Source organism: Hemiscyllium ocellatum, chromosome 11 (genome assembly GCF_020745735.1).
Source record: "Hemiscyllium ocellatum isolate sHemOce1 chromosome 11, sHemOce1.pat.X.cur, whole genome shotgun sequence".
In the NCBI taxonomy this organism is placed as follows: domain Eukaryota; kingdom Metazoa; phylum Chordata; class Chondrichthyes; order Orectolobiformes; family Hemiscylliidae; genus Hemiscyllium; species Hemiscyllium ocellatum.
Genome location: NC_083411.1, coordinates 37305635 through 37330428, shown reverse-complemented (window position 1 = coordinate 37330428; position 24794 = coordinate 37305635). Strand labels below are relative to the sequence as shown.

The window sequence follows — 24794 nt, the reverse complement described above, 5'->3', positions numbered from 1 at the left end:
ACATGTACCCAATGCACTAAAATGGTCACAGACCAGCAGAACATAGTTCGTGATTGAATGGCCAACTGCTATTTCTATATTCAATAAGAGAACACAGTTTTATTATTTGTTTGTGGGATGTGGGTGTTGGTGGTGTCTATCATTTATTACTTGTCCCTAGTTGCCCTTGAGAAGGTAGTGGTGGTGAGCTGCGTTCTATGATATAATTAAACAAAATAATCCTGAATTACTCTTCTGTTGGTTAAGGTCAGTCATCATTTACAGTTAAAGAATTTCCTGGACCATGCCTAGAAATTCCAATGCTTTCAAATGGATTCTTGGGATTTGGAGGGAACATTATACCATTTTGTTTCGGTGTTTCACTCCTAGGATTTGTTATTTTCCACTGTCAGGATTTGTAATGTGTGACTCCAAACTATTTATTTTCCCTTAATGTTAGCAGCTCCTTCTGTTGCAGATTTACTAATTAAAACTGTTAATTTTGAATAACGACTACAGAAAATATTTATACTAGAAAGAATGAGATAGGCCTCAGATTTTCAGATGAAATGGCTACATTCCAATCTTAATCTGTACATTTCTTTTTCCAGATGCTGCATTAATTCTGGTTTAGTATTTTCCCCTTTTATTCAATTTTGGCAGTTTTTTTTATTCTTTTATATAGATGGCTTTTCAAAGAATGGGAAACACCGTTTTTAAAAATTGTTTCTAAGGGTGACTAAACTCGAAACATTTTTTTCTCTCGCCAGATGCTTCCAGACTTACTGTGTCTCTCCGACACTGTTGCTTGTTTCAGATTTCCAGCATCCGCAGTTCTTTTTGTTTATTATATTATACGCTGCTTATATATTAAAAACCGTCATTCCAAATCCAAAATAAGTAGCCTCACTTCAAATCAGTCCCACTTTAAGGATGTATCATTAAATAAATCTTGGAACTGAAGTGCAACAATTAATTTAAGGAGAGGTTGCTTTTCCCACGTTCCGCGTGAAGTCCTAAAGCACAGGAAGTGAGGAATCACAGACAGCCTGCCGGGAGTGGTAGTTTATACTCGAGAGCTTTCTTTCTGTTTTCAGTGGAAAAGACTGCAACTCCCGGCTTCCTACAGACTGTACATGTTCGCTGATGCATTGAACAACCACAGACAGAGTTCTTTTGTTAGCATTTTCACATTCTGACTGCACATCAACTGGAAGCAATATGACCGACGAGCAGGAGATCATGTGCAAATTGGAAAGCATTAAGGAAATAAGGTAAGGATAAAGTACTTCAGTGCATCGTCAATGCATTTCTTTAGCTTCGAGAACGTGGTCCAAATGAAATGTGGGCTGATGCTTTATCCCTTATTTGCAATGGTGGTATTCAGTTTAGACTTTACTGTTTTAAAACTCTTGTGAACATTATTCAGTATATACCCCGCCACTGTGGCCAGAATAGATTTACACATCTGTCAGATTTCACTCCGAGTAAATATTGAGCGTTTTTTTTTAGATTTTACTCTTAAACAAGCCTCTGATTTGTTTCGCTGCTCACAAATCGGAGCATTAAAGAGTTCCCTGATGTTGACAGTTGTTTGACCAGATGAACAGCAGCCGGAATTGTGCTTTCTGCCGGAATCTCTGAGCACTGCTCTGTGACTCCTGCCCTGCGTACTAGTTCCGTTAGACAATACGGATTCAGAAACTAAATACGCTGCAGATTCATTTTTTAAAAGTGCTTGTTATCGAAAAGCCTTTTCCATTCGAGAGGACCACCCCTGGTGATGTACTCTTGACCCAGATTTAGAAATTGCCATAAACTTTTCACAAATTGCGCCCTGTGTGGTTTTCAAATAGAACGAGCAAAGTTGTCAGGCCTTACTTGGCTGTTCATTAATGTTGTTATCGGAGAGCCCATTGTGAAACGGGAGATGTTGAGTTTTCAGTCTTTAAATGTAGGTTTGTCTGGTGCTGTATAAATGCAACTGATGTCCTTAGTTGAAGGGTCAGGGAGTACACTCTGAGCGCTGTGGAGAGGAGCCCAAAGAAGAACTGCTGTCCAAATCTGTCATCTTTATGGCAACTCCTGCAGTCCAATGTTAAATGTATTGTTTAACTTTGCACTTAGAGTCATAGAGTCTTAGAAATGTACAGCACGGAAACAGACCCTTCGGTCCAACTTGTCCATGCCAACCAGATATCCCAAGCCAATCTAGTATCACCTGCCAGTAGCTGACCCATATACCCCCCAAACCCTTCCTATTCATGTACCCATCCAGATGCCTTTTAAATGTTGCAATTGTACCAGCCTCCACCACTTCCTCTGACAGCTCATTCCATATACGTACCGCCCTCTGCATGAAAAAACTTGCCCCTGAGGTCTCTTTTATATCTTTTCCCTCTCATCCTAAACTTATGCCCTCTACTCCTGGTCTCCCCCACCCCAGGAAGGAGACTTTGTCTGCTTATCCTATCCGTGCCCCTCATGATTTTATAAACCTCTACAAGGTCACCCCTCAGCCTCTGATGCTCCAGGGAAAACAGCCCCAGCCTGTTTAGCGTCTCCCTAAAGCTCAAATCCTTCAACCCTGGCAACATCCTTGTAAATCTTTTCTGAAACCTTTCAAGTTTCATAACATCTTTCTGATAGGAAGGAGACCAGAATTGCACACAATATTCCAAAAGTGGCAGCTTGGAGTTAGAGATGTTTGGGCAGCATTGAGTCTCCCTAATTTTTGCCCAAGCTTCTAGTTTCACCGAAGAACAATGACAGAAGTTGTTAGGCTTGACATAGCTTCTGTACAAGAGGCCAGGCTCTTGAGAGTGGATCATTAAAAGAAAAACATTGCATGTTCATCTGACAGAGAAAGAGTTCAAGGGAAACATGCGAACAAGGCAAAGGCTATGAGGTAAGACATTTGTTACTATTTGGTACAACCCTCCACAAATAGTTCAGAGTGTGTACTCTCCATCTGCTTTTCAACTCAAACAGGGTAAATTAGCTTCTTATTTGTACCTATGGTCCAATCTGTGCACTGCACTATATGATAGAGGTGAAAGACCAATTTTGTGGAGTTTGACATTGACATCAGCAGTGTGCTACATAAGAACATCTCTAACTACTGGGGGATTTCAGTACAAGAGTGGGCATGGACCGTAAGGTATGGCACACTGATCTTGGTTATTATGGTTTGGAAAGAAACTACTTGCATTTTGCACTCATGATGAGCTTTGTATAACCAGCACCCTCTTTTAGAACACATCATGCCACAGGGTGTCATAGAAAGATCCAAAATTTAGGCGTTGTCACCAGTTGGAATTGATTGCCACCAGATTTGATTCTCAACAAAATTTTTAACACATGGGGCTACCGCAGAACTGACAGTGATACAAATCACTCATTGTGAACCAGGATTAGGGAGCAACACCTGAAGAAGTTTCATGAAAGCAGAAATGGAATCCTCATATCAACACCAACTGTACTGCCTATCCATTTAAAAAGAAACTATGCCTTGGCTTAACAGATCATGTACTCTCTGGCATTCCCAAACAGAGTGCAGAAGTGAAATGGAAAGAAACCTGTTTCAAGACACTATATAATTCCACAGTCTCAAAATATGGGAAGCAAGAACAGAAATAAACTGGTTCAAAACTCACACCTCAGATGAAATCTGTCATTGAAGTTAAGTAGTCTGTTCTCCTTAATAACAAGAGTGATTAGAGCGAGAAGTCTCTGAATGCATTAAAAGTGACTTTTAATAAAGTCCAACAGACTGCTAAGCACTATGTCAGTGGCTATTGGTTACAACCTTGTATTTCCAGGATTTTCAAAATAGGTTACAGGTACTAAGGGTTAAAAAATGGAACAACATGTCCATTAACAAAGAAAGTGACTGCATTGAAATCAAAGACAGTGGAAGGGAGGAATTTCTTCTCTCTGAGGGTAGTGAATGTATGGAATTCTTTACCACAGAAAGCTTAGAGGCTGAGATGGACAGATTTTTAATTTGTAAAGGAATCAATGGTTCTAGGAAAAAGGCTGGAAAGTGGAGTTGAGGATTATCAGATCATCCATAATCTCATTGAATGGTGGAACAGATTTGATGTGCTGTCTGGCCAGCATTTATTGCCCATCCCTGGTCGCCCTTGAGAAAGTGGTAGTTAGCTGCTATGACACAGTCCAACTGTAGGTTGACTCACAATGGCCTTAGGGAGGGAATTCCAGGACTTTGACCCAGCAACAGTGAAGGAATGGTGATATAGTGGTCAGGATGGTGAGTGGCTTGGAATGGAACTTGCAGGTGGCAGCGTTTCTAAGTATCTGTTGCCCTTGTCCTTCTAGTTGTAAGTGGTTACGGGTTTGGAAAATGCTACCTGAGGATTTTTGGTTAATTTCTGTAGTGCATCACTGCTACATTGATGGTGGAGGAGGTGGATGCTATTGGATGTGGTGCCAATGAAGTGGGCTGTTTGTCCTGAATGGTGTCAAGCTTCTTGAGTGTTGTTGGAACTGCACTCATCCAGGCAAGTGGGGAGTATTCCAATACACTCTCTTGACTTGTGCCTTGTTGATAATGGACAAGCTTTGAGCACTTGGGAGGTTAGTTACTCACCACAGTGTTCCTAGCCTCGGACCTGCTGCTGTAACCACTGTATTTATGTGGCAAGTCCAGTTAAGTTTCTCATTAATTGTAACCCTGAGTATGTTGGTACTGGGAAACTCAGTGATGGTAACTCCATTGAATATCAAGGAGTGGAAGTTAGTTTGTTGCTCGCTGGTGATATCATTTCTTGAATTTTGTACTGCCTGGATGTAAATTACCACTTGTCAGACCAGGCCTGGATATTGTCCACATATTGTTGCATTTGAACATGGGCTGCTTCAGTATCTGAGGTGTCACGAATGGTGCTGAACATTGTACTATCATTGGCGAACATCTCTACTCTGACATGATGGAGGGAAGGTCATTTATGAAGCAGCTGAAGATGGTTGGGCCGAGGTTACTACCCTGAGAAACTCCTGTAGAGATGCCCTGGAGCTGGGATGACTGACCTCCAACCACTATTACCATCTTCCTATCTGCCAGGTATGACTCCAACCAGCAGAGAATTTGCCCCGATACCTACTGATTTCAGTTTTGCTAGGGCTCCTTGATGCTACACTTGGTCGAATGCAGCCTTGTGATGTCTAGGGCTGTCACTTCTGCCTCACCTCTGGAATTTAGTTCTTTTATTCACGTTGGTACCAAGGCCGTAACGAGGTCAGGAGCTGAGTGACCCTGAATCCGACTGGTTCTATGCTTCATGATCTTATAGTGTCATCACTGGATATTGTATACAGACAGGGAAACTCGAGGAACACTGCTTTGTATTTTATTTTAAGGAGGATACAGTCATTGAGGAAATATTGGCAGAGCTGAATTCTGAAACTGCATGAAAAGAGTTAGTAAAGCTTCTTATCAGTTTACTATGGACAATGATCCAGGTACTGCTGCTGCTGCAACAGACTGAAATCATCAAGCCTGACACACATGCAATATTGTGCAAACATATCTAACTGTCCACTCCAGATTACGTGATGCAAACATGCCACCTTGTGAAAGGAGATGAACATCCACGGCAATTTGCAACAGCAATCTTGTTGGACATTGTGGGAAAAGCATTTGCTCATATTTGCTTTGTCACACTGCAAAGCCTGGCTTAATCTCATGGAATATAGGGATAACTAGCCATTTGGATACAGAACTGGCTTAAAGGTAGAAGACAGAGGGTGGTGGTGGAGGGTTGTTTTTCAGACTGGAGGCCTGTGACCAGTGGAGTGCCACAAGGATCGGTCCTGGGCCCTCAACTTTTTGTCATTTACATGAATGATTTGGATGCCAGCATAAGAGGTACAGTTAGTAAGGTTGCAGATGACACCAAAATTGGAGGTGTAATGCACAGCAAAGAAGGTTACCTCAGATTACAACAGGATCTGGACCAGATGGGCCAATGGGCAGAGAAGTGGCAGATGGAGTTTAATTCAGATAAATGTGAGGTGCTGCATTTTGGGAAAGCAAATCTTAGCAGGACGTATACACTTAATGATAAGGACCTAGGGAGTGTTGCTGAACAAAGAGACCTTGGAGTGCAGGTTCATAGCCCCTTGAAAGTGAAGTCGCAGGTAGATAGAATAGTGAAGAAGGCATTTGGTACGCTTTCCTTTATTGGTCAGAGTATTGAGTACAGGAGTTGGAAGGTCATGTTGTGGCTGTACAGGACATTGGTTAGGCCACTGTTGGAATATTGTGTGCAATTCTGGTCTCCCTCCTATTGGAAAGATGTTGTGAAACTTGAAAGGGTTCAGAAAAGATTTACAAGGATGTTGCCAGGGTTGGAGGATTTGAGCTACAGGAAGAGGCTGAACAGGCTGGGGCTGTTTTCCCTGGAGTGTTGGAGGCTGAGGGGTGACCTTATAGAGGTTTACAAAATTATGAGGGGCATGGATAGAATAAATATACAAAGTCTTTTCCCTGGGGTCGGGGAATGCAGAACTAGAGGGCATAGGATTCGGGTGAGAGGGGAAAGATATAAAAGAGACCTCAGCGGCAACCTTTTCACGCAGCAGGTAGTACGTGTATGGAATGAGCTGCCAGAGGAAGTGGTGGAGGTTGGTACAATTGCAACATTTAAAAGGCATTTGTATGGGTATATGAATTGGAAGGGTTTGGAGGGATATGGGCCGGGTGCTGGCAGGTGGGACTAGATTGGGTAGGGATATCTGGTCAGCATGGATGGGTTGGACCGAAGGGTCTGTTTCTATGCAGTACATCTCTATGACTCTAATGCATCTACCCCAAATCTCAGTGTAGAATCAAAACTGGAAGGCCTGTAATTGAAATGATCTTCTCAGTCTTACAGCAGCAAGAGAAATGTTATGAACAAAGGAGCCCACTGCATGTTTTGAGAGAGCTGGAATATGGAGCAGGGATGTACTGTTGAAGTTGTATAAACCTTTGGTCAGACCACATTTGGAATATTGTGATCAGTTTTGGGTCCCAAAAATGATATGGTTCAGGATGCTGCCACCCATCAATACTGACAGTGTGATAGTGTAATGCTGGAGGTTGTTGGTAGATTCACATATCTAGATCCCACTCTCACCAGCAGCTGTCACTTGATGCTGAGATTCACACTTCATAAAAATGCTGTAGCTGTCACATCCAAACATGACTGATGGAATGCAGTCCGAATGAAAACAAAATACAAGTCTGCAAACTTGTGCTCAGTGCAATTTTTTATGATGGTGGGACCTGGACAGCAAGTACTAGGCAGGAAAAGCAGCTGAACAGATTCCTCTTTCACTGTCTAAGGTGTATCTTTGACATCCCTTAGCATGGCAAGTTCACCAACTCTGACGTCAAATTCTGCTAAGCCAATAACGTCTTTCATTATTATTATGATTATTCTGTTATGGCTTAGGGCAGGCTAAGTTGACTAATGCCCATTACCATGCTCAAGGATAGCATCCAAGTACCTTGTGAGCAATCCTTCCTCTAAGCTACTTGGCTGCTCCAAGGTTCCACCTGTAGTGGTTGGCAATCTGGTTGGTACACTGCTGCTTTGACTTTCTGTTCCAGACGTTGCTGCCAATTGCAGACTAGGCAATGTGAATGCTCTTAAGAGGCTTTGCCAGCTTGTTCTAGCATGCTTCAGTTTGGTCCAGATGAACTATCATTGCAGAGTAATGCACCTTTTGTGTTGTTAATGCAAACAAATGAAGTTGAAATACATCAGGAACTGATGTGAAGCCAATTGGAGGCTATTCAACCCATCATACCCATGCAACCTCTTTGCAAGAGCAGCTCAACTAGTCCTGCTCCTCCGCCTGTTCTCTTTGACGCATTGATTCTAATTATTCTAACCCTATTTTCCAACAATTGGCCTAGCCTTGTATACCTTGGTTCATATCGAAGTACTTCTTAAATATTGTGAGGGTGTCTGCCTACCACCCTTTCAGACAGTGAACTCCAGTTTCCCACCACACTCAGTAAAAAAAAAATGCTTTCCTTACATCCCCTCTAAATCTCCTGCCCCTTGACTTAAATCTATGGCCCCCAGTCATTTATCTCTCCAGTAAGGTGGAACAGTCTCTTCCTATCTACCCTATTCATGACCCCATAACTTTATACATGTACCCCCTCAGTCTCCCTGATCCAACTCCAGTCACCTCGCAACTAAAACTTTCTAGACCAGGCAATATCCTGGTAAATCCACACCCTCTCCAGTGCAATCACATGTCTTCTGTAATATGGATTCCAGAACTGGACAAAATACTCTCGCTGTGGCCAACATAACCAATCAGCAGAACTTCCCTTATCTTAAGCTCTATGCCTTGGCTAATAAAGGTAAGTATCCCTTATGCCTTCTTAATTACATTATCTACCTTTCCTCCTACCTTAAGGGACTGGTGGACATTCACACCCAGGTGCCTCTGATCCTTGGTGCTACCCAGGATCCTACCGTTCATCATGCATTCTCTTGCTTTGTTTGTCCTGACCAAGTGCATCATCTCATATTTATCCAGATTGAAATCTATTTGCACACCGTGATTAGAGGACAAAATTAATAATTGTATATACTTAGTTTTCATTTATATAAATTGGAAAACAAGCTGTTTACTTTATATTTCCTTCTGTGGATAATTGGGTTGCATTTAAATTCAGAAAGTGATCTCGAGCTTAAAAATGTTGGAGGCGACTGTTCTAAATGCAACCTTGGTATAAAGAACTCCATTCTCAGCAATTTGAAAGATTCCTCCAACCATACAGTACTGTGAACTCAGGATGTTTATTACAGCTTAAATTTATAGCTTAAATGAAATCATATTTTCCTTTGGTATTTTGTGCTTCATGGTTGGTATTTGTAAATTCTTTTGCCAAGTTACAGTGTCCTTTTAGTTCCACAGGAGCCACATGAAAAGTACAACACCCCAGAGCTCCAGACAGAAAGTAGTTTTATGGGAGGAAACTTGTTACAGGCATTTCTAACATTAAATAGCCAAAGAATTGTTTCCAGTGTTTTGTAGCTTTTTTTAAAATCACATATAAACCATTTGGACAATACCTGAACAGTGAATTATTTGCAAGACTGGCTGGAATGAAAGCCAGGAGCAGAAATTGGGTCACCAGCAGACTTGTGGGATTAGGACTGAATGATCAGGATAGGGGTCTCATAGAACAATAAAACACTTGGAGCATAGTTGATTATCCAACACAGTACCTATTCCTGCTTTCTCTTGCATACCTTATGATCCCTTTTAGCCTTAATTCTTTCTTTAAAATATTCAAAGTTGTGGCCTTAATCACTTTCTTTGACAGAGAATTCTGCAGGCTCACCAGTCTCTGGATGATCCTCATGTTTGTTCCAAATGGCTGACCTCATGTCCTTTAAACTGTGACCCCTGGCTTTGGATTTCTTGGGCACTGAGAACATCTTTTCTGCATTTATGGTGGCTTGTCCTGGTGGCAGTATTTATGGTGGCAGTATTATAGGTATCTATGAGATGTCTCTTGCGTTCTTCTAACCTCCAGTGAAAAAAGTCCTAACCAGTCCAATCTTTCTTCATCTGTTTGTCCTACCATCTTAGCAATCAGCCTGGTAAACTTCATTGCACTTCATCCACAGCCAGAATATTGCTCCTCAAATGAGGAGACCAAAACTGCAAATTGTAATCAGCTGTGGTCTCACCAAGGCCCTGTACAATTGCAGCAAAACATCCCTTTAAATGCTTACTGTCAGCAATTGGTACAAAAGGCTACTCAGATCTCTACCCCCTTTACACAATCTATTGCCATCAAGGTTACAATCTGCCTTCCTGTTTTTGCTAACAAGATGGACAAACGTGACTTTATTCACATTATACTTTTTTTTTAGATTACTTACAGTGTGGAAACAGGCCCTTCGGCCCAGCAAGTCCACACCGACCCGCCGAAGCGTAACCCACCCATACCCCTACATTTACCCCCTGCCTAACACTACGGACAATTTAGCATGGCCAATTCACCTGACCCGCACATCTTTGGAATGTGGGAGGAAACCGGAGCACCCGGAGGAAACCCACGCAGACACGGGGAGAACGTGCAAACTCCACACAGTCAGTCGCCTGAGGCAGGAATTGAACCCGGATCTCTGGCGCTGTGAGGCAGCAGTGCTAACCACTGTGCCACCGTGCCGCCCCTTCTTTTGCATTTGTGCGTTCACTCAGCTTGTCCAAGTCACACTGAAATATCTCTGTATCCTCCTCACGGTTCAGCCTCCCATTCAGCTTTGTACCATCTATAAACTTGGAGATATTAAATTTAGCTCTTTCATATCAATTATTGATATATATTATGAATAGCTGGGGTGCAAGCACTGATCCCTGCGGTAACCCAGTATTTACTGTCAACCACTCAGAAAAGACTCATTTATTCCTATGTTTATTTCCCCTGAATGCCAGCCAGTTCTCTATCCATGTTGGTTCACTGCCTGTAACCCCATGGTCTTTAATTTTACATGCTAATCTCTTACATGGCACCTCATTGAAAACCTTCTGAAAATCCAAGCAAACCACGTCCACTGGCCCCTCCTGTCAACTCTATTGGTTACATCTTTGAAACATTCCAGTAGATTTGTGAAACATGATTTTCCTTTCATAAATCTATGTGGTCTCTGTCTGATCTTGTTACTGTTTTCAAAGTGCTGGGCTATTAAACAGTTTAAAATGGACTCAAGAATTTTCTCCACTGCTGACTGATGTCAGGCTAACCAACTGATAATTCCCTATTTTCTCTTTACCTTTTCTTTAAACAGTGGGATTACGTTAGCAATCCTTCAATCCACAAGAACTGTTCCAGCATTACAGAACTTTGAAAGATAACAACCGTTCCACCCAATATTTCTAGGGACACTTGTTAAGGCATTCTGGGATGTAGATTATTAGGCCCAGATGACTTAACAGACTTTAATCCCATCAATTTCCCTACCAATACTAATTTCCTTCAGTTCCTCTATCTCACTTGTCTCTATGTTCCCCAATATTTTTGAGGTGTATTTGTGTCGTCTTTTGTGAAGCCAGAACCAAGAAACATATTTAATTAGTTTGCCATGTCTTTGTTTACCATTACAATTTCCCCTTTTCTGACCATGAGCCGTTTGTCTTCACTAACATTTTTCTTTTCACGTACCTGCAGAAGCTTTTGCAATCAGATTGCAATGACCCCCAAGCTTACTCTCGTACCTTTATTCACCCCTTCTTAATCTTTCACTTTGTCTTCCTTTGTGTAAATCAAACTACCCCTAACCTTCAAGTCTGCTGATTTTTTTTTTGGTCAATTTGTGTGGCCCTGTCTTGGATTGAATATTATCCCTAATTTCCCTTGTTAGTCATAGCTGGACCATCTTTCTTGTTTGATTTTTGTGCCAGATGGGAATGAAAAATTGTCATCCATGCACACTTTAAAAATATTTTCCATTGTCGATCCTTCATTGTCCCTTTTCAATAATGTTCCTCAGTGTAACATAGCCAATACACTCCTCATACTTTTTGTAATTTTCTTTATTTAAATACAGGATCCTAGTCTCAGAATCATCTACATTACTCTCTATCTTAATCAGGAATTCTATCATATTATGGTCACTCTCCGCAGTGCTTTTGCATTACACAATACCCAGTCTCGGATGGCTTGTTCTTCAATGTATTGATGCAGAAAACCATAGGCAATGTTTGTTCAGAGAAGGGAAACATATGGATTTGGGCAAGGACAGGGACTGCTTTTAATTGTAATATGAAAGGAATATTATGGCATACTCATGATAAATCTCTGATTTTACAAATGCGCTGAAAGATGCTCGATAGCCAAGTCCCAACTCTCTACAGTGATTACTAGCGTCATGTTTAAAGAAGAATAAGCAATTTCAGAGCAGTGAAAATATGAGTATTATTTGGTGAGTCTTTTTAACCTACTTCTATTGTTGGATATATTTTTGCTGAATTTTCTCCTATCAATTACATCCTGTTTTATGAGACTGTTCATGATCAATATCTCTTGATGCTATTAAATACTCGTTTTAATATAGTTTTTCCAATGAAATTAGACATTAATCCATAGGACGAGAATTTTTTCCAGCAAGATTATTGTGGGTAATTCTTCTTGGCCTGTATTAAAGTAAATTGAAAGCAGAACTAGTCTACAGATCATTAGACACATCAAAAGGAAAATAAAGATGTCAAGAGACTGAGTCTGTGCCAGATTGAACATGGACTAGTTATAATAAAAATATAATGAAGAATAATGGAAATTATTTGCATCTGTTCTAGTGCAATGCCAGAATTACTTTTAAAATAAATCCCTGGGAAATAAGAATACAAATCTATATGAAATGAAAGAAAGTACTTGGGTTCTTCTGTTCAGAGTTCTGGCATTGTGTATAATTGCATTCATTGTTTTGTCAATGCTTAGCCCTTGGTTTTATTCTCATTAACCTCTCCCTTCTCTCTCCATCCATCCCTGTCATGTCCTGGTATTGAAATGGTGTGCCTTACTCTTGCCTTTCTTTGAGGTTTAGTTCCAAACAACTAGAAGTGCTCTGCTATCTGTCTCATGAGACCATGCTTCACATGGTTCCTGAGACTTGCTCCTTCTGATGAAGGTAGACAGGTGTTGTAGTTGGGGAGAAAGTGAGGACTGCAGATGCTGGAGATCAGAGCTGAAAATGTGTTGCTGGAAAAGCGCAGCAAGTCAGGCAGCATCCAAAGAGCAGGAGAATCGACGTTTCGGGTATGAGCCCTTCTTCAGGATTCCTGAAGAAGGGCTCATGCCCGAAACGTCGATTCTCCTGCTCTTTGGATGCTGCCTGACCTGCTGCGCTTTTCCATCAACACATTTTCAGCAGGTGTTGTAGTTGGGCCAGATCCTGTTGTTAGTGTTAGTGTTCTCTTGTTGCTATTAAATGCTATATGCTAGTTGATCTCTTGAATTTCATTCAGTTTATTTTAATGTTGAGGGGGGAAAAAATAAATGGGTGATATAAGACAGGCTACCAAGTTATTTCTTAAGTTCTTCTGTTGCAGGCTTCCCCATCCTACCCTATTGCTGACAGACAAAACGTTCTAGTTCCTTAACACATGACTATGAGCGGCCTCAAAAATATTTCATTTATAGAGTCATAGAATCATACGGGACAGACCTTAGTCCAACCAGTCGACACAGACCATAATCCCAAACTAAACTAATCCCACCTCCCTGCTCTTGGCCCATAACTACCCAAACATTTCTTGTTCATGTATTTATCTGAATGTCTTTTGAACGTTGTAACTGTATCCACATCTACCACTTTCTCTGGTAGGTCATTCCACACATGAACCACTCTTTTCATGTAAAGAAAAATTGTCCTTCATGTCTTTTTAAAACTTTCCTCCTCTCACCTTAAAATTATGCCCCCTAGTCTTAAAATCCCCTGCCCTAGGGAAAAAAAATCTATCATTCACCTTATCTATGCTCATTATTTTATAACCCTCTATATTTTGAAATACTGCATTCAATTCTGGTGTTGCTCCTATTGGACAATGTCGTTAAACTTGAAAGAGCTCAGAAAAGATTTACAAGGATGTTGCCAGGCTTGGAGTATTTGAGCCAGAGGGAGAGGCTGAACAGGCTGGGGCTGTTTTCCCTGGAGTTGTTGGAAGCTGAGAGGTGACTTTATAGAAAATTATAAAATCATGAGGGGCATGGATAGGGTGAATAGTTAAGGTTCTTTCCCCAGGCTTGGGGAGTCCAAAACTAAACAGTATAGGTTTAAGGTGAGAAGGGAAAGTTCTATACCTAAAGGTCTGAGCAATGAAGGTAAACATGCGAAATGCCTTCTTAACCACTCCGTCTATATGTGATGCGAACTTCAAAGAATTATATCTCTGGACCCGTGGGTCTCTCTCTTTTACAATGCTATCCAGGCCCTACTTATAATTGTACAAGTCCTGCACTTGTTTGTTTTTACTAAAATGTAATACCTTGCAGTTATCTAAATTAACTCCATCTGGCACTATTTGGCCCATTGACCCAATTGATTAAGATCTTGGTAATCTTAGATAACCTTCTTCTTTGTCCAGGAGAAAGTGAGGTCTGCAGATGCCGAAGATCAGAGCTGAAAATGTGGTGCTGGAAAAGCGCAGCAGGTCAGGCAGCATCCAAGGAGCAGGAGAATTGACGTTTCAGGCATTCCTGATGAAGGGCTCATGCCCGAAACGTCGATTCTCCTGCTCCTTGGATGCTGCCTTACCTGCTGCGCTTCTTCTTTGTCCACTCTACCACTAATGATGGTGTCCTCCACAAACTTACTAATCATGTCTCCTAAATTCTCATCCAAATCATTTATGTAAATAACAAACAAAAAGTGGACCCACCACTGATATTTGTGGAACACTGTTGGTCACAGGTCTCCAGTGACAACCCTCCATCATTACTGTCTGTCTCCTGCCTTTTCAGCAATTTTGTACTCAGTTGGTAATCTCACCTGAATCCCAAGTGATCTAAATTTACTAATTAGTTCACCAAGTGGAACTTTGTCAAAGGCTTTACCAAAATCCAAATAAACTATGTCTACCAGTCTGCCCTCCATCTTCTTGGTTACTTCCTCAAAAAGGTCATGTGAAAAAGTAGCAAGATATCAAACAACTAAACATGACCATACCTGGAAGTACTGAGAAGAGCAGATAACCTGCAAGAACTAAATTTGGCTGTCAGCTTTGACTCAGTCTTAACACTCTTTCCTGTGGATCTAAACCTGACTGTAGCATCATAAGCACATAACCTAGGCTGAAGCTCTCGGGCAGTATAGACGAGGTTATTAGAGGTGTTGCCTTTTCAGATAATATATTATTGAGGCTCTGTATGTCCACCAGGTCAACTAAAAAGATTGCATAATGTTGTTTCTAAGATGAGAATTCTCCCAGTGTTCAAATCAGTATTTAATCCTCAACTGACAGCATTAAAACAGATTACCGAGTCATTTATTTCTTCGCTATGTGATGGATTGGCTGTCAACTTTACTTATATTACAACAGAGACTACATTTCAAAAGCAATTCATTGCACTAATGACTACACTGTTAGACTTAGTAATGACTTGAAAGGTACTTTTTTTTTGTTTTTTTTAATCGTTACCATAATTTATAATGCAAAAAGTTCTGCATTATTTATAATGCAGAGAATAACCAAATTCTTCAAACAACTCTTGTTCAGCCACCATTTTCCTACTTCATTCAAGTCAGATCACCTAAAAGTATGAGGAATATACAGAGCATTAGTACAATTGGTCTATGCTTGTGTTTATGCTCTACACCAGTCTCATCCCGTCTTCTTCATCTAACCTTTTTAACATAGCTTTCTATTCCCTCTTCTCTCATGTACTAATGTAGATGCCCTGTTCAAGAGGAATGGAAACAGAAAGCAGGAATTTCAAACTGGCACTAGAAAAATGCTAGAGTACTTTATTAATGAATAAAAATCCAGTGCAATCAAATACAGTCAACATGACTTTGTGAAAATGAAATCATGCTTGGCACATTTGTTGAGGTTCTTTGAGGATATAACAAGCAGAGTGGATAAAGGGGAAGTGGTACATGTAATATATTTGGATTTCCAGAATGCTTTCTATAAAGTGCCACGTAAAAGCTTATTGCACCAGAGGTGAGCTCACAATATTAGGGTTAATATATTAGCATGGATTGAGAGTAGTTAAAACAAAAGATTGGGAGTTAGTGGGTTTTTTTTAAGGTTGGAAAGGTGTAGCTAGTGGAGTGCCACAAGGATTAGTTGTAGGGTCACAATTATTTACTGTGGAGGAGGGGGTAGTGTTAATGAATCAAAATTTGCTGATAATACTAAAATAGGTGTATGTTGTAATGAGATCATGAAAAATCTGTAAGGGAATATAGATAGGTTAAATAAGTGGCTAAAACAATGGCATATAGATTAGATTACTTACAGTGTGGAAACAGGCCCTTCGGCCCAACAAGTCCACACCGACCCGCCGAAGCACAACCCACCCATACCCCTATATTTACCCCTTACCTAACACTACGGGCAATTTAGCATGGCCAATTCACCTGACACGCACATCTTTGGACTGTGGGAGGAAACCAGAGCACCCGGAGGAAACCCACACAGACACGGGGAGAACGTGCAAACTCCACACAGTCAGTCGCCTGAGTCAGGAATTGAACCCGGGTCTCAGGCGCTGTGAGGCATTAGTGCTAACCACTGTGCCACTGTGTCGCCCACCAAAGATAGATATAGATTCTTCCTACCAAAGTGTACGTTCATTCAAAGTACAGATTGTTAGTTAAATGGAGAGTGATTCCAAACAAATGCAGTACTGAGCGATCTGTGTGTAATTGTGCAGAAAACACAAAACATTAGAATATAGGTCTAGCAAATAACTAAGAAGGCAAATAGAATTCTGGCCTTCATTGAAAGGAATTTGGAGATGAAAAATATTGAAGTCTTGTTACAAATGTTGTGGGGTGTTGGTGAGGTTGCACCTGGAGTACTGTGTATACAAGCTTTGGTCCTTGTGTATACAAGAAGAAATATTGGCACTGGAGGCAGTTCAGAGGAGTTTCACCAGGCTAATTCCTGGAATGAAGGAATTGATTTTTCAAGAATGACTGACTAGAAGAAGGAGGGATGATCTTATTGAAACATCCAAGATTCTGAGGGACTGAGGATAGATGTTGAGAAGATGTTTCCATTAGTAGGGCAGCATCGAACCAGGCAACATAGTTACAGGATAAGGGACCTGTTAAAAACTGAAGTGCAAAGGAATTTGTTTTCTCAGGGTAGTGAAAAATTGGAATTCTCAATTCAGAGAGTTGTGGAGGCTAGATTATTGTAAGTATTTAATGAGGAAATAGATTTTTGAAACATCAGGGAGTTGAGGAATATGAGTTGAACCTGGAACAGATCAACTACGATTTATACATTGACAGGGCAGGTTTGAGTGGCTGACTGGCCTTCTCAACTTCTATTCCTTTAACATGCATATATGTTATTCACGTCAATCTCTCCTGGTGGCAGCACATTTCACACTGACTCCTTTCTGATATGTGTCTATCTGGAATTCCTTAATGGCTTTAACAGTTTACATAGACATAACTTATCCTGTAAGATTGTTTGTTTAGTTACTGTTCTAACTGCTGGCAGCAATGTTTTCTGCGACATGTTTTGTCTCTACAATCTGGATGTGTTCAAAAATTAATTCGTGGATGCTTGGATTCTTCAGCTCATATTGACAAATAAAATCTGTGTGAGAGATGCATCATGGCGATATAATTTTACTTCACTCTTTAGGAGCTATAATTCAGGATAGCATGTCAGAGCTTTTCCAAATAACTGAGGCATTGGTGGGAGGAAAAAGATCAAGAATAAAGATTTAATATTTTTCCTATGTATTGTGTATTTTAAGTTGTTAATTAAGAACTTCCAAACTAACTGCATTGTTTAGCTTTGCATCTCTGAGGGAGGCTGATTTTTGCACTGCTATCATGCTGTTATTTATGAGCAGGTCTAAGTGACTCAAATACCTTGGCTGACTAAATAAAGGTAATTATATAGTGTGCACATTTTTTAAACCTGAAAGTTGTATCAGTTCATATATAATCAACCAAGAGAGTAACTAGCTGGCATTAATTTATCTTTGCTGATCAACAGCCAAGTCCAGTCGTAGAGTGTCACGAATAGGAAATTGTTTATTAAATTAAAATTGAACAAGCAGTCAGGTGGACTTATTTCACTGAAAGACCATAGTGTTCTGAAAAAAATAATTAGTGAAGACCATTGTCCCCTGAACTAACATTGTCTCTTTTGATTCAATCAAGTGCATTTTTGTAGCAAAATAAGAAGTGAACAAGCAGGCTTGCTCTTTAGAAAGAGGCATCATAATGGCCTGTTCTGCTTTAAATACAAAGTGCTAGAATGTAGGGAGGGTTCATGTCTCTGGAACAGTGTTGCCATTGAAGTTAGGTTGCTCAAGTACATCTTGTGGACAGCAGTCACATTGTGCCAATCTGCAACAATATGCAAACATAAAAAAAAGTCATCAGAATCCCTATAGTGTGGGGGAAGATCACTTTGCCCATCAAGTCCACACAGACCTTCCAAAGAGCATTCCATCCCCTACACTCCCCATGGCTAATCTACCTAACCTGCACATCTTTGGACTGTGGGAGGAAACCACAGCACCCAGAGGAAACCTACACAGACACACACATGCAGAAGGTGCAAACTCCACACAGACAGTTGCCTAAGGCTAGAATCGAACCCTGGTCCCTAGTGCTGTGAGGTAGCAGTGCTAACCACTGAGCCACCATGCCACCCCAGGAGCAAGAGTAGGCCATTCATCCCATAATCCTCCTCTGCCATTCAATATTATTGTGGCTGGTTGTTGAGTTCAATACCCTACTCCTGTCCTCCCCCATATCCCATGATCTTGTTATCCACAAGAGCTATATCTACCACCATTTTGAAAACCTATAATGCTTTGGTGTGAACCACTTTATCTGATAGTGAATTCCACAGGCTCAGCACTCCTTGAGTGAAGAGGTTCCACCTTATCTATGTCCAAAATGTTTACCCCTTATCCGTGAACTGCGACCTCCTGATTCTGAACTCCCCCACCTTAGGGAACATCCTTCCTCCATCTAACCTGTCTGGTCTGTTAGAATTTTATTGGTTTCTATGAGATCCCCACAGCTATGATTGAATAGCGGAGTGGACTCGATGGGCCGAATAGCATTACTTCCACTTCTATGTCTTATGGTCTTATGGTCTTTCATTCTTCTAAATTCTTATGGATACAATCCTAACTGACTCAATCTCTTCTTGGACATCAGTCTTGCCATCCCAGGAATCAACTTTGGTAAACCTTCGCTGCACTCCTTCTATAGCAAGAACATCCTTCCTCAGATAAGGAGACCAAACTTCACTCAATATTCCAGGTTTGGCCTGTATAACAGCAGCAAGACGTTCTCATCCCTGTACCTGAATCCTCTTGCTATGAATGCCTGCTGGACCTGCTCTCCTAAGTTCAGCGACTGGTACACAGAGATACCTCGGTCTTGTTGAACATTCCCCTGTTTCAATTTCTAGCCATTCAAATGATAATCTGCCTTCCTATTTTTGCTATCATAGTGGATAACCTATTTATTCACATTGTACTGCATTTGCCTTACATTTACTCACTCACTCAGCCTGTCCAAATCACACTGCATTGTCCTCGTAGCTCGCCCTTCCACCTACCTTTGTGTCATTGAGCAGTTTTTGAGATATTACATTTAGCTCCCTCATCTAAACCATTAACATGTATTATGAATAGCTGGGATCCTAGTACAGATCCCTGCTGTACCTGTTTTGTTACTGTCTGCCATTCAGAAAAAACACTCATTTATTCCTACTCTTTGTTTCCTGTCTGCTAACCAATTTTCTGTCCATCTCAATGCACTACCCATATTCCTATGTGCTTTAGTTTTATTCAGTAATCTCTTTTACATGGGACTTCATAGAAAGCCTTCTGAAAATCCAAGTAACCACATCCATTAGCTCTCCCTGATCAAGTGTACTGGTTACATCCTTAAAAAATTCCATAGATCTGTCAAGCTTGATTTCCTTTGTAAATCCATGCTGACTTTGACTGATTCTACCACTATTTTCTAAGTGCTCAGCTATAAAATCCTTGATAATGGAATTTAGCATCTTCCCCACTACTGCCATTAGACTCCCTGGTCTATAACTTTATGTTTTTCTCTACCTCCCTTTTTTAAATGGTGGGGTTACATTATTTACCCTCCAATCTATGGGAACTGTTTCAAAGTCTAAAGGGCAAATAGGGCGGCACGGTGGTTAGCACTGCTGCCTCACAGCGCCAGGGACCTGGGTTCAATTCCTGCCTCAGGCGACTGACTGTGTGGAGTTTGCACGTTCTCCCCGTGTGCGTGGGTTTCCTCCGGGTGCTCCGGTTTCCTCCCACAGTCCAAAGATGTGCGGGTCAGGTGAATTGGCCATGCTAAATAGCCCGTAGTGTTAGGTATGGGGTATATGTAGGGGTATGGGTGGGTTGCGCTTCGGTGGGTCGGTGTGGACTTGTTGGGCTGAAGGGCCTGTTTCCACACTGTAAGTAATCTAATCTAGAATCTTGGATAATGACCACCAATGCATCCACAATTTCTAGGGTTACTTCAAGTCCCTGGGATGTAGATTATCGGGTCCTGAAGATTTATCAACCTTCAATCCAATCAATTTCTGCAACACAAATTCTCTACTAATACAGATTTGCTTCAGTTCCTCCCAGTCCCCAAATTCTGTGTTTCTTCATCATTTCTAGTATGTAATTTGTGTCTTCCTTTATGAAGACAGAAGTGAGATATGTATTAGATTCATAAACCATTTATTTTTCTCATTATAAATTCCTTCATTTCTGATTGTAAAACACTTAAATTAGTTTTCACTAATATTCTTCTCTTTGTATACCTATAGAAATTTTAATAGTTAGTTCTTATGTTCCTTGCAAACTTATGCTCACATTTTATTGTCCCCTTAATTAATCCCTTGGTCCTCCTTTGCTGACTTCTAAACTGTTTCCAATCCTTGGATCTATTGTTTTCTCTTGCCAATTTATTTGCCTTCTAACTATCCTCACTCAGCATAATTCGACCATCGTTCTCTTTGCACTCACATCAGACAGGAATAAACAAATTCTGTAGTTCACTCTTCTGGTCCTTGAATGTTTGCAATTGTTTAGCCACAGTAATTCCTTACAGTAACACAAGTTTTTAATAAAATAGATTTCTCCTGGGCTTCTAATATTATTTCTTTGCCTCGGTAAATAAATACTGAATGACATTGAATTATTTCAACATAGCAAGTCGCAATTTAACATGAATCCTGTGAAACCAAATTGTAGAGCGACTGTCCAATAGCAAGACTTTGGATCTCAGCAAAATGCTGCCTTAAATTTGTTTATGTGAAATTGCAGAGCTAAGACGGTGCAAATGGAAAAAATTAAAACACGATTAAAGGCAGAATTTGATGCCCTTGAGTCTGAAGAAAGGCACCTGAAAGATTATAAACACGAAATGGATCTTTTGCTCCAAGAGAAGATGGCTCATGTTGAAGAACTGCGACTGATTCATGCTGATATCAATGTGGTACGTTCAGGGTGATTAGCTTTTCATTCTCTGGATTTCTTCAGCCCAAAAGCGGCGAGTGTGTGGAAAGAAAACATTAATGTTAAGGGTCAGCATGCTATTGACTTCTTTAAATTTGATGCAAATGGGTTTAAAATAATGAAACATGTCCTAATTTATTTTGGATTTTTTTTGATTTAGCCAACTTAGGTAAGTAAGAATAGTCAAATCATTCAATTCAAATATTTAATTTAAAAGATCAAAATCAGAAAATGCTGGAAATATAAAGTAAAAATTGAAGGTGCTATCAATAACTAGCAACTGTGGAAAGAAATGAAGTTAAAAATGCAGGTCAGTGACTTTTTGTCCATTCTGAGGGAAATTTCTGCTTGAAACACTGGGCTGAAAGTTACAGGAGATTGGGAGTGGGGTGGTATGGGGAATGGGGGGGTGGAGTTGGGGAGGTGGAGGGTGGAGTTGGGGGGAATGGGGGGTAGGGGGGTGGAGTTGGGGGGGTTGGTAGGGGGTGGTAATGGATATTGGAAAATAAATGTTTTCCCACTTGATGGAAGGGTGGGGTGATGGAAGTTCGGGTTTTGAAGTTCATACGAATAGGACAGAGGGGGAATACTGTGTTCTTTTGGGGGTGGGGGGCACGGTTGGGAATTGGGTATCATTGAAGATAGTGCACCCTTCCACCCTTTAATTTGATGAAATTTTTAATGATAAAGTCCTACCCAGTCCTCTCCTACTATGGATGTCCATGCCAACCATTTAATGGTGCGTTTGTGGGGGGTAATATGGACTCGGTTTAACTTTTAACAAGCTTCCTTAAACATTATTTAATTATTTGTTTACACATAGTGGGTGGACGTGAGCTAAGGGAGGTAGGATGGGAAAGTGGTTAATTTCTCACTCAACCTATTTTATGTGCCGTCATATTAACGACACATCCAGCAGAGGGCACCTAATATCCAGTCCAGAAACTTTATCATCCTCTTCACATATACTACCTGGCCTGTTGAGCATTTCCAGCATATTCTGTATTAATTTTGTTTTAACATCTGCTGTGATTTGTTTAAATGCTTATTACCAACATAATCGAAATTTAGCAGATAATTGAGTTGGTTTTATTTAGTTCTGGTTAAGTTCTCTATTGATTTGATTCAAAATGGCAAGCTTCTCTGATGGATTCAGAGTCAAATCCAGCCGGGTAGCTTCCACAGAATCAAAAGGTAAATAATTGCCATGTAAGAGTACAAAGATCAGTATACAATAATGCTTTTAACTTTTAGTTTCCAGGGGAAAATTAAAATCCAGTAAGTATTGTAAAATCTATTATTGTTGCTTTTAATATTAGGTTTCAATTATTCCTTTTACTAGAATCATATAGTGTAGAAGAGGCCCTTTGGCTCATCAAGTCTGCACTGACTAAAACTATACTAAATCTATACTAATCCTGCTTTCCTGCACTAGGACAATAGCCTTGAATGTTCTGATATTTCAAGTTAGCATCCAAATGTTTATTAAAAGTTGTAAGGTTTCCCACCTCAACCACCCGCCCAGGCAGTTCATTCTAGATTCTTACCACTCTGTGGATGCAATTGTTTTTCCTCAAATCCCCTGCAAACCTCCTGCCTTTCACCTTAAAATGATGCACCCATGTATTTGACCTTTCAACTAAGGGATACAGCTGCATTCTACCTACTCTGTCCATGCCCCTCATAATCTTATACAATTCAATCAAGTCCCATCTCCGTTATCTTTAAAGAAAACCATCTGAGCTTTTCCAGACTCTCTTCATAGATAATCTGCTCCCACCTAAACAACATCCTGGTGGATCTCCTCTGCACACCCACAGTGCAATCACATCCTTCCTAGTGTGCAGTGACCCGCACTCCATCTGTGGCCTACCTAAATCTTTGTACAACATGACCTCCTTGCTCTTATAATCTATATCATGACTGATAAAGGCCTGTATATCTTCTTAACTACCCTATTTACCCGCCCTGCCACCTTCAGGCGACCACTTTGCAGAACATCTATGTCTTTCTCCAAAAAATGACCAGGAGCTTCTGTTGCCAACATCTCAGTCTTGGGCTTGTTACAATGCTCCAGCAAAGCTCAGCGCAAGTTGGAAGAGGACCATCTGGGCTTTTGCCCGAAACGTCGAATTTCCTGTTCCTTGGATGCTGCCTGACCTGCTGCGCTTTAACCAGCAACACATTTTCAGCTCTGATTTCCAGCATCTGCAGACCTCACTTTTTACTAGAGGACCATCTTGGTTTCAGTTTGGGGACCCTGCTGCATTCAGGACTCCATATTGAGTTAAATAATTCTACGTTCTGAGCACCTTCTCTCATGACGTTTCAGCAAAACCCCACACATGAGGCCTTGTCATCACTTGAGCTGTTATCACAACCGAACCATTGTCAGCTACTAATGGTTCCCAGAGCAGCTATTGATTCTCCCAGGCTGACTATTACCTATTCCTTTGTCTGCCCAGTTGCAGTTCACTGTCTCTGGGCTCCATCTCCACTGATAGTTTACTCTATTTCCACCCCCCCCCCCCCCCCCCCCAACCATTGCATCTTCAGTATATATGCCAACCTTTTGCCTAGCTGTAATCAATTCTGAAGAAGGGTCACTTCACCTGAAATGTTAACTGTTTTCTCTGTATAGGTGCTGCCAAAGCTTCTGAATTTTTCCAACAATTTTTGTCTTTGTTTATGATTTATGGCATCCACAGTTTGTCGCTTTCAGGGATCTGTGGACAAACAACCAGGTCTCTCTGTTCTTCTGAGCTTACTTGTGAGCCACCATTTATTCAATATTCCCTTGCCTTGTTAATTTTGTTTGGAATTTGAAATCTAAGATACAGTCTTGCATAATGTTAGTTTACCACCTTGATTATTGAGAACAGATATCGAAACTGTTCAGGCAAAACAAAGGGAAGAGGCACTCAGTTTGATTCTGAGGTAAACTGCAAAACTCCTTTACTATTGAGGCAACAGAAAGCATTTCATGGAGAAAAAGTGAAGGTTCATTCTGTGCCAATTGGTGATACTGGAACCAAGGAAATGGAAAAAATGAAAATTTAAAACATAAACCTAGAATTTAGCTGTGACTGTTGCATATAAGTGATTGGCTGATATTTATAAGACCGTAAGAAGTAGGGACGATAGTAGGTCATTTGGCCCCTCAAGCCTGCTCTGCCATTCAATAGGATCATTGCTGATCGACATTAGTTATATCTACTTGCCTGCTGTATCCCCAGAATATTTGTTTCCCTGACTGATCAAGAATTTCTCAGTTTTAAATATACATATGAACTCTGCCCCAACAGCTCTCTGTGGTAAGGAATTTCAAAGACACTCAACCCCCTGAGAGAAGAAATTCCTTTTCATCTCAGTCTTAAATTGGCACCCCTTTATTCTGAGCTTAAGCCCTCTGAACCTTGACTCTGCCATGAGGGGAAACATCCTCTCAGCATTTACCCTGTAAAGTCCATTAAGAATCTTGCATGTTTCAATGAGATCCTCTCTCATTCTCCTAAACTCCAGTGAGTAGTACCCAAATGTTTAGCCTTTGCTCATAAGACAATCCCTTCATACCAGT

The 24794-nt window shown here is 40.7% G+C and overlaps 1 protein-coding gene across 1 annotated transcript in view; it reads left to right on the top strand.

Moving 5' to 3' along the window:
* Positions 1–1116: 1116 nt before the first annotated feature.
* The window catches only part of zc4h2 (zinc finger, C4H2 domain containing), a 42227-nt gene continuing 18549 nt past the window's right edge, over positions 1117–24794 (top strand). Inside the window, exons 1-2 of the mRNA XM_060832129.1 lie at positions 1117–1253; positions 21026–21197. Coding sequence (XP_060688112.1) covers positions 1201–1253; positions 21026–21197 — 225 coding nt within the window. The 5' untranslated portion in view covers positions 1117–1200. The remainder of the gene's footprint in view (positions 1254–21025; positions 21198–24794) is intronic.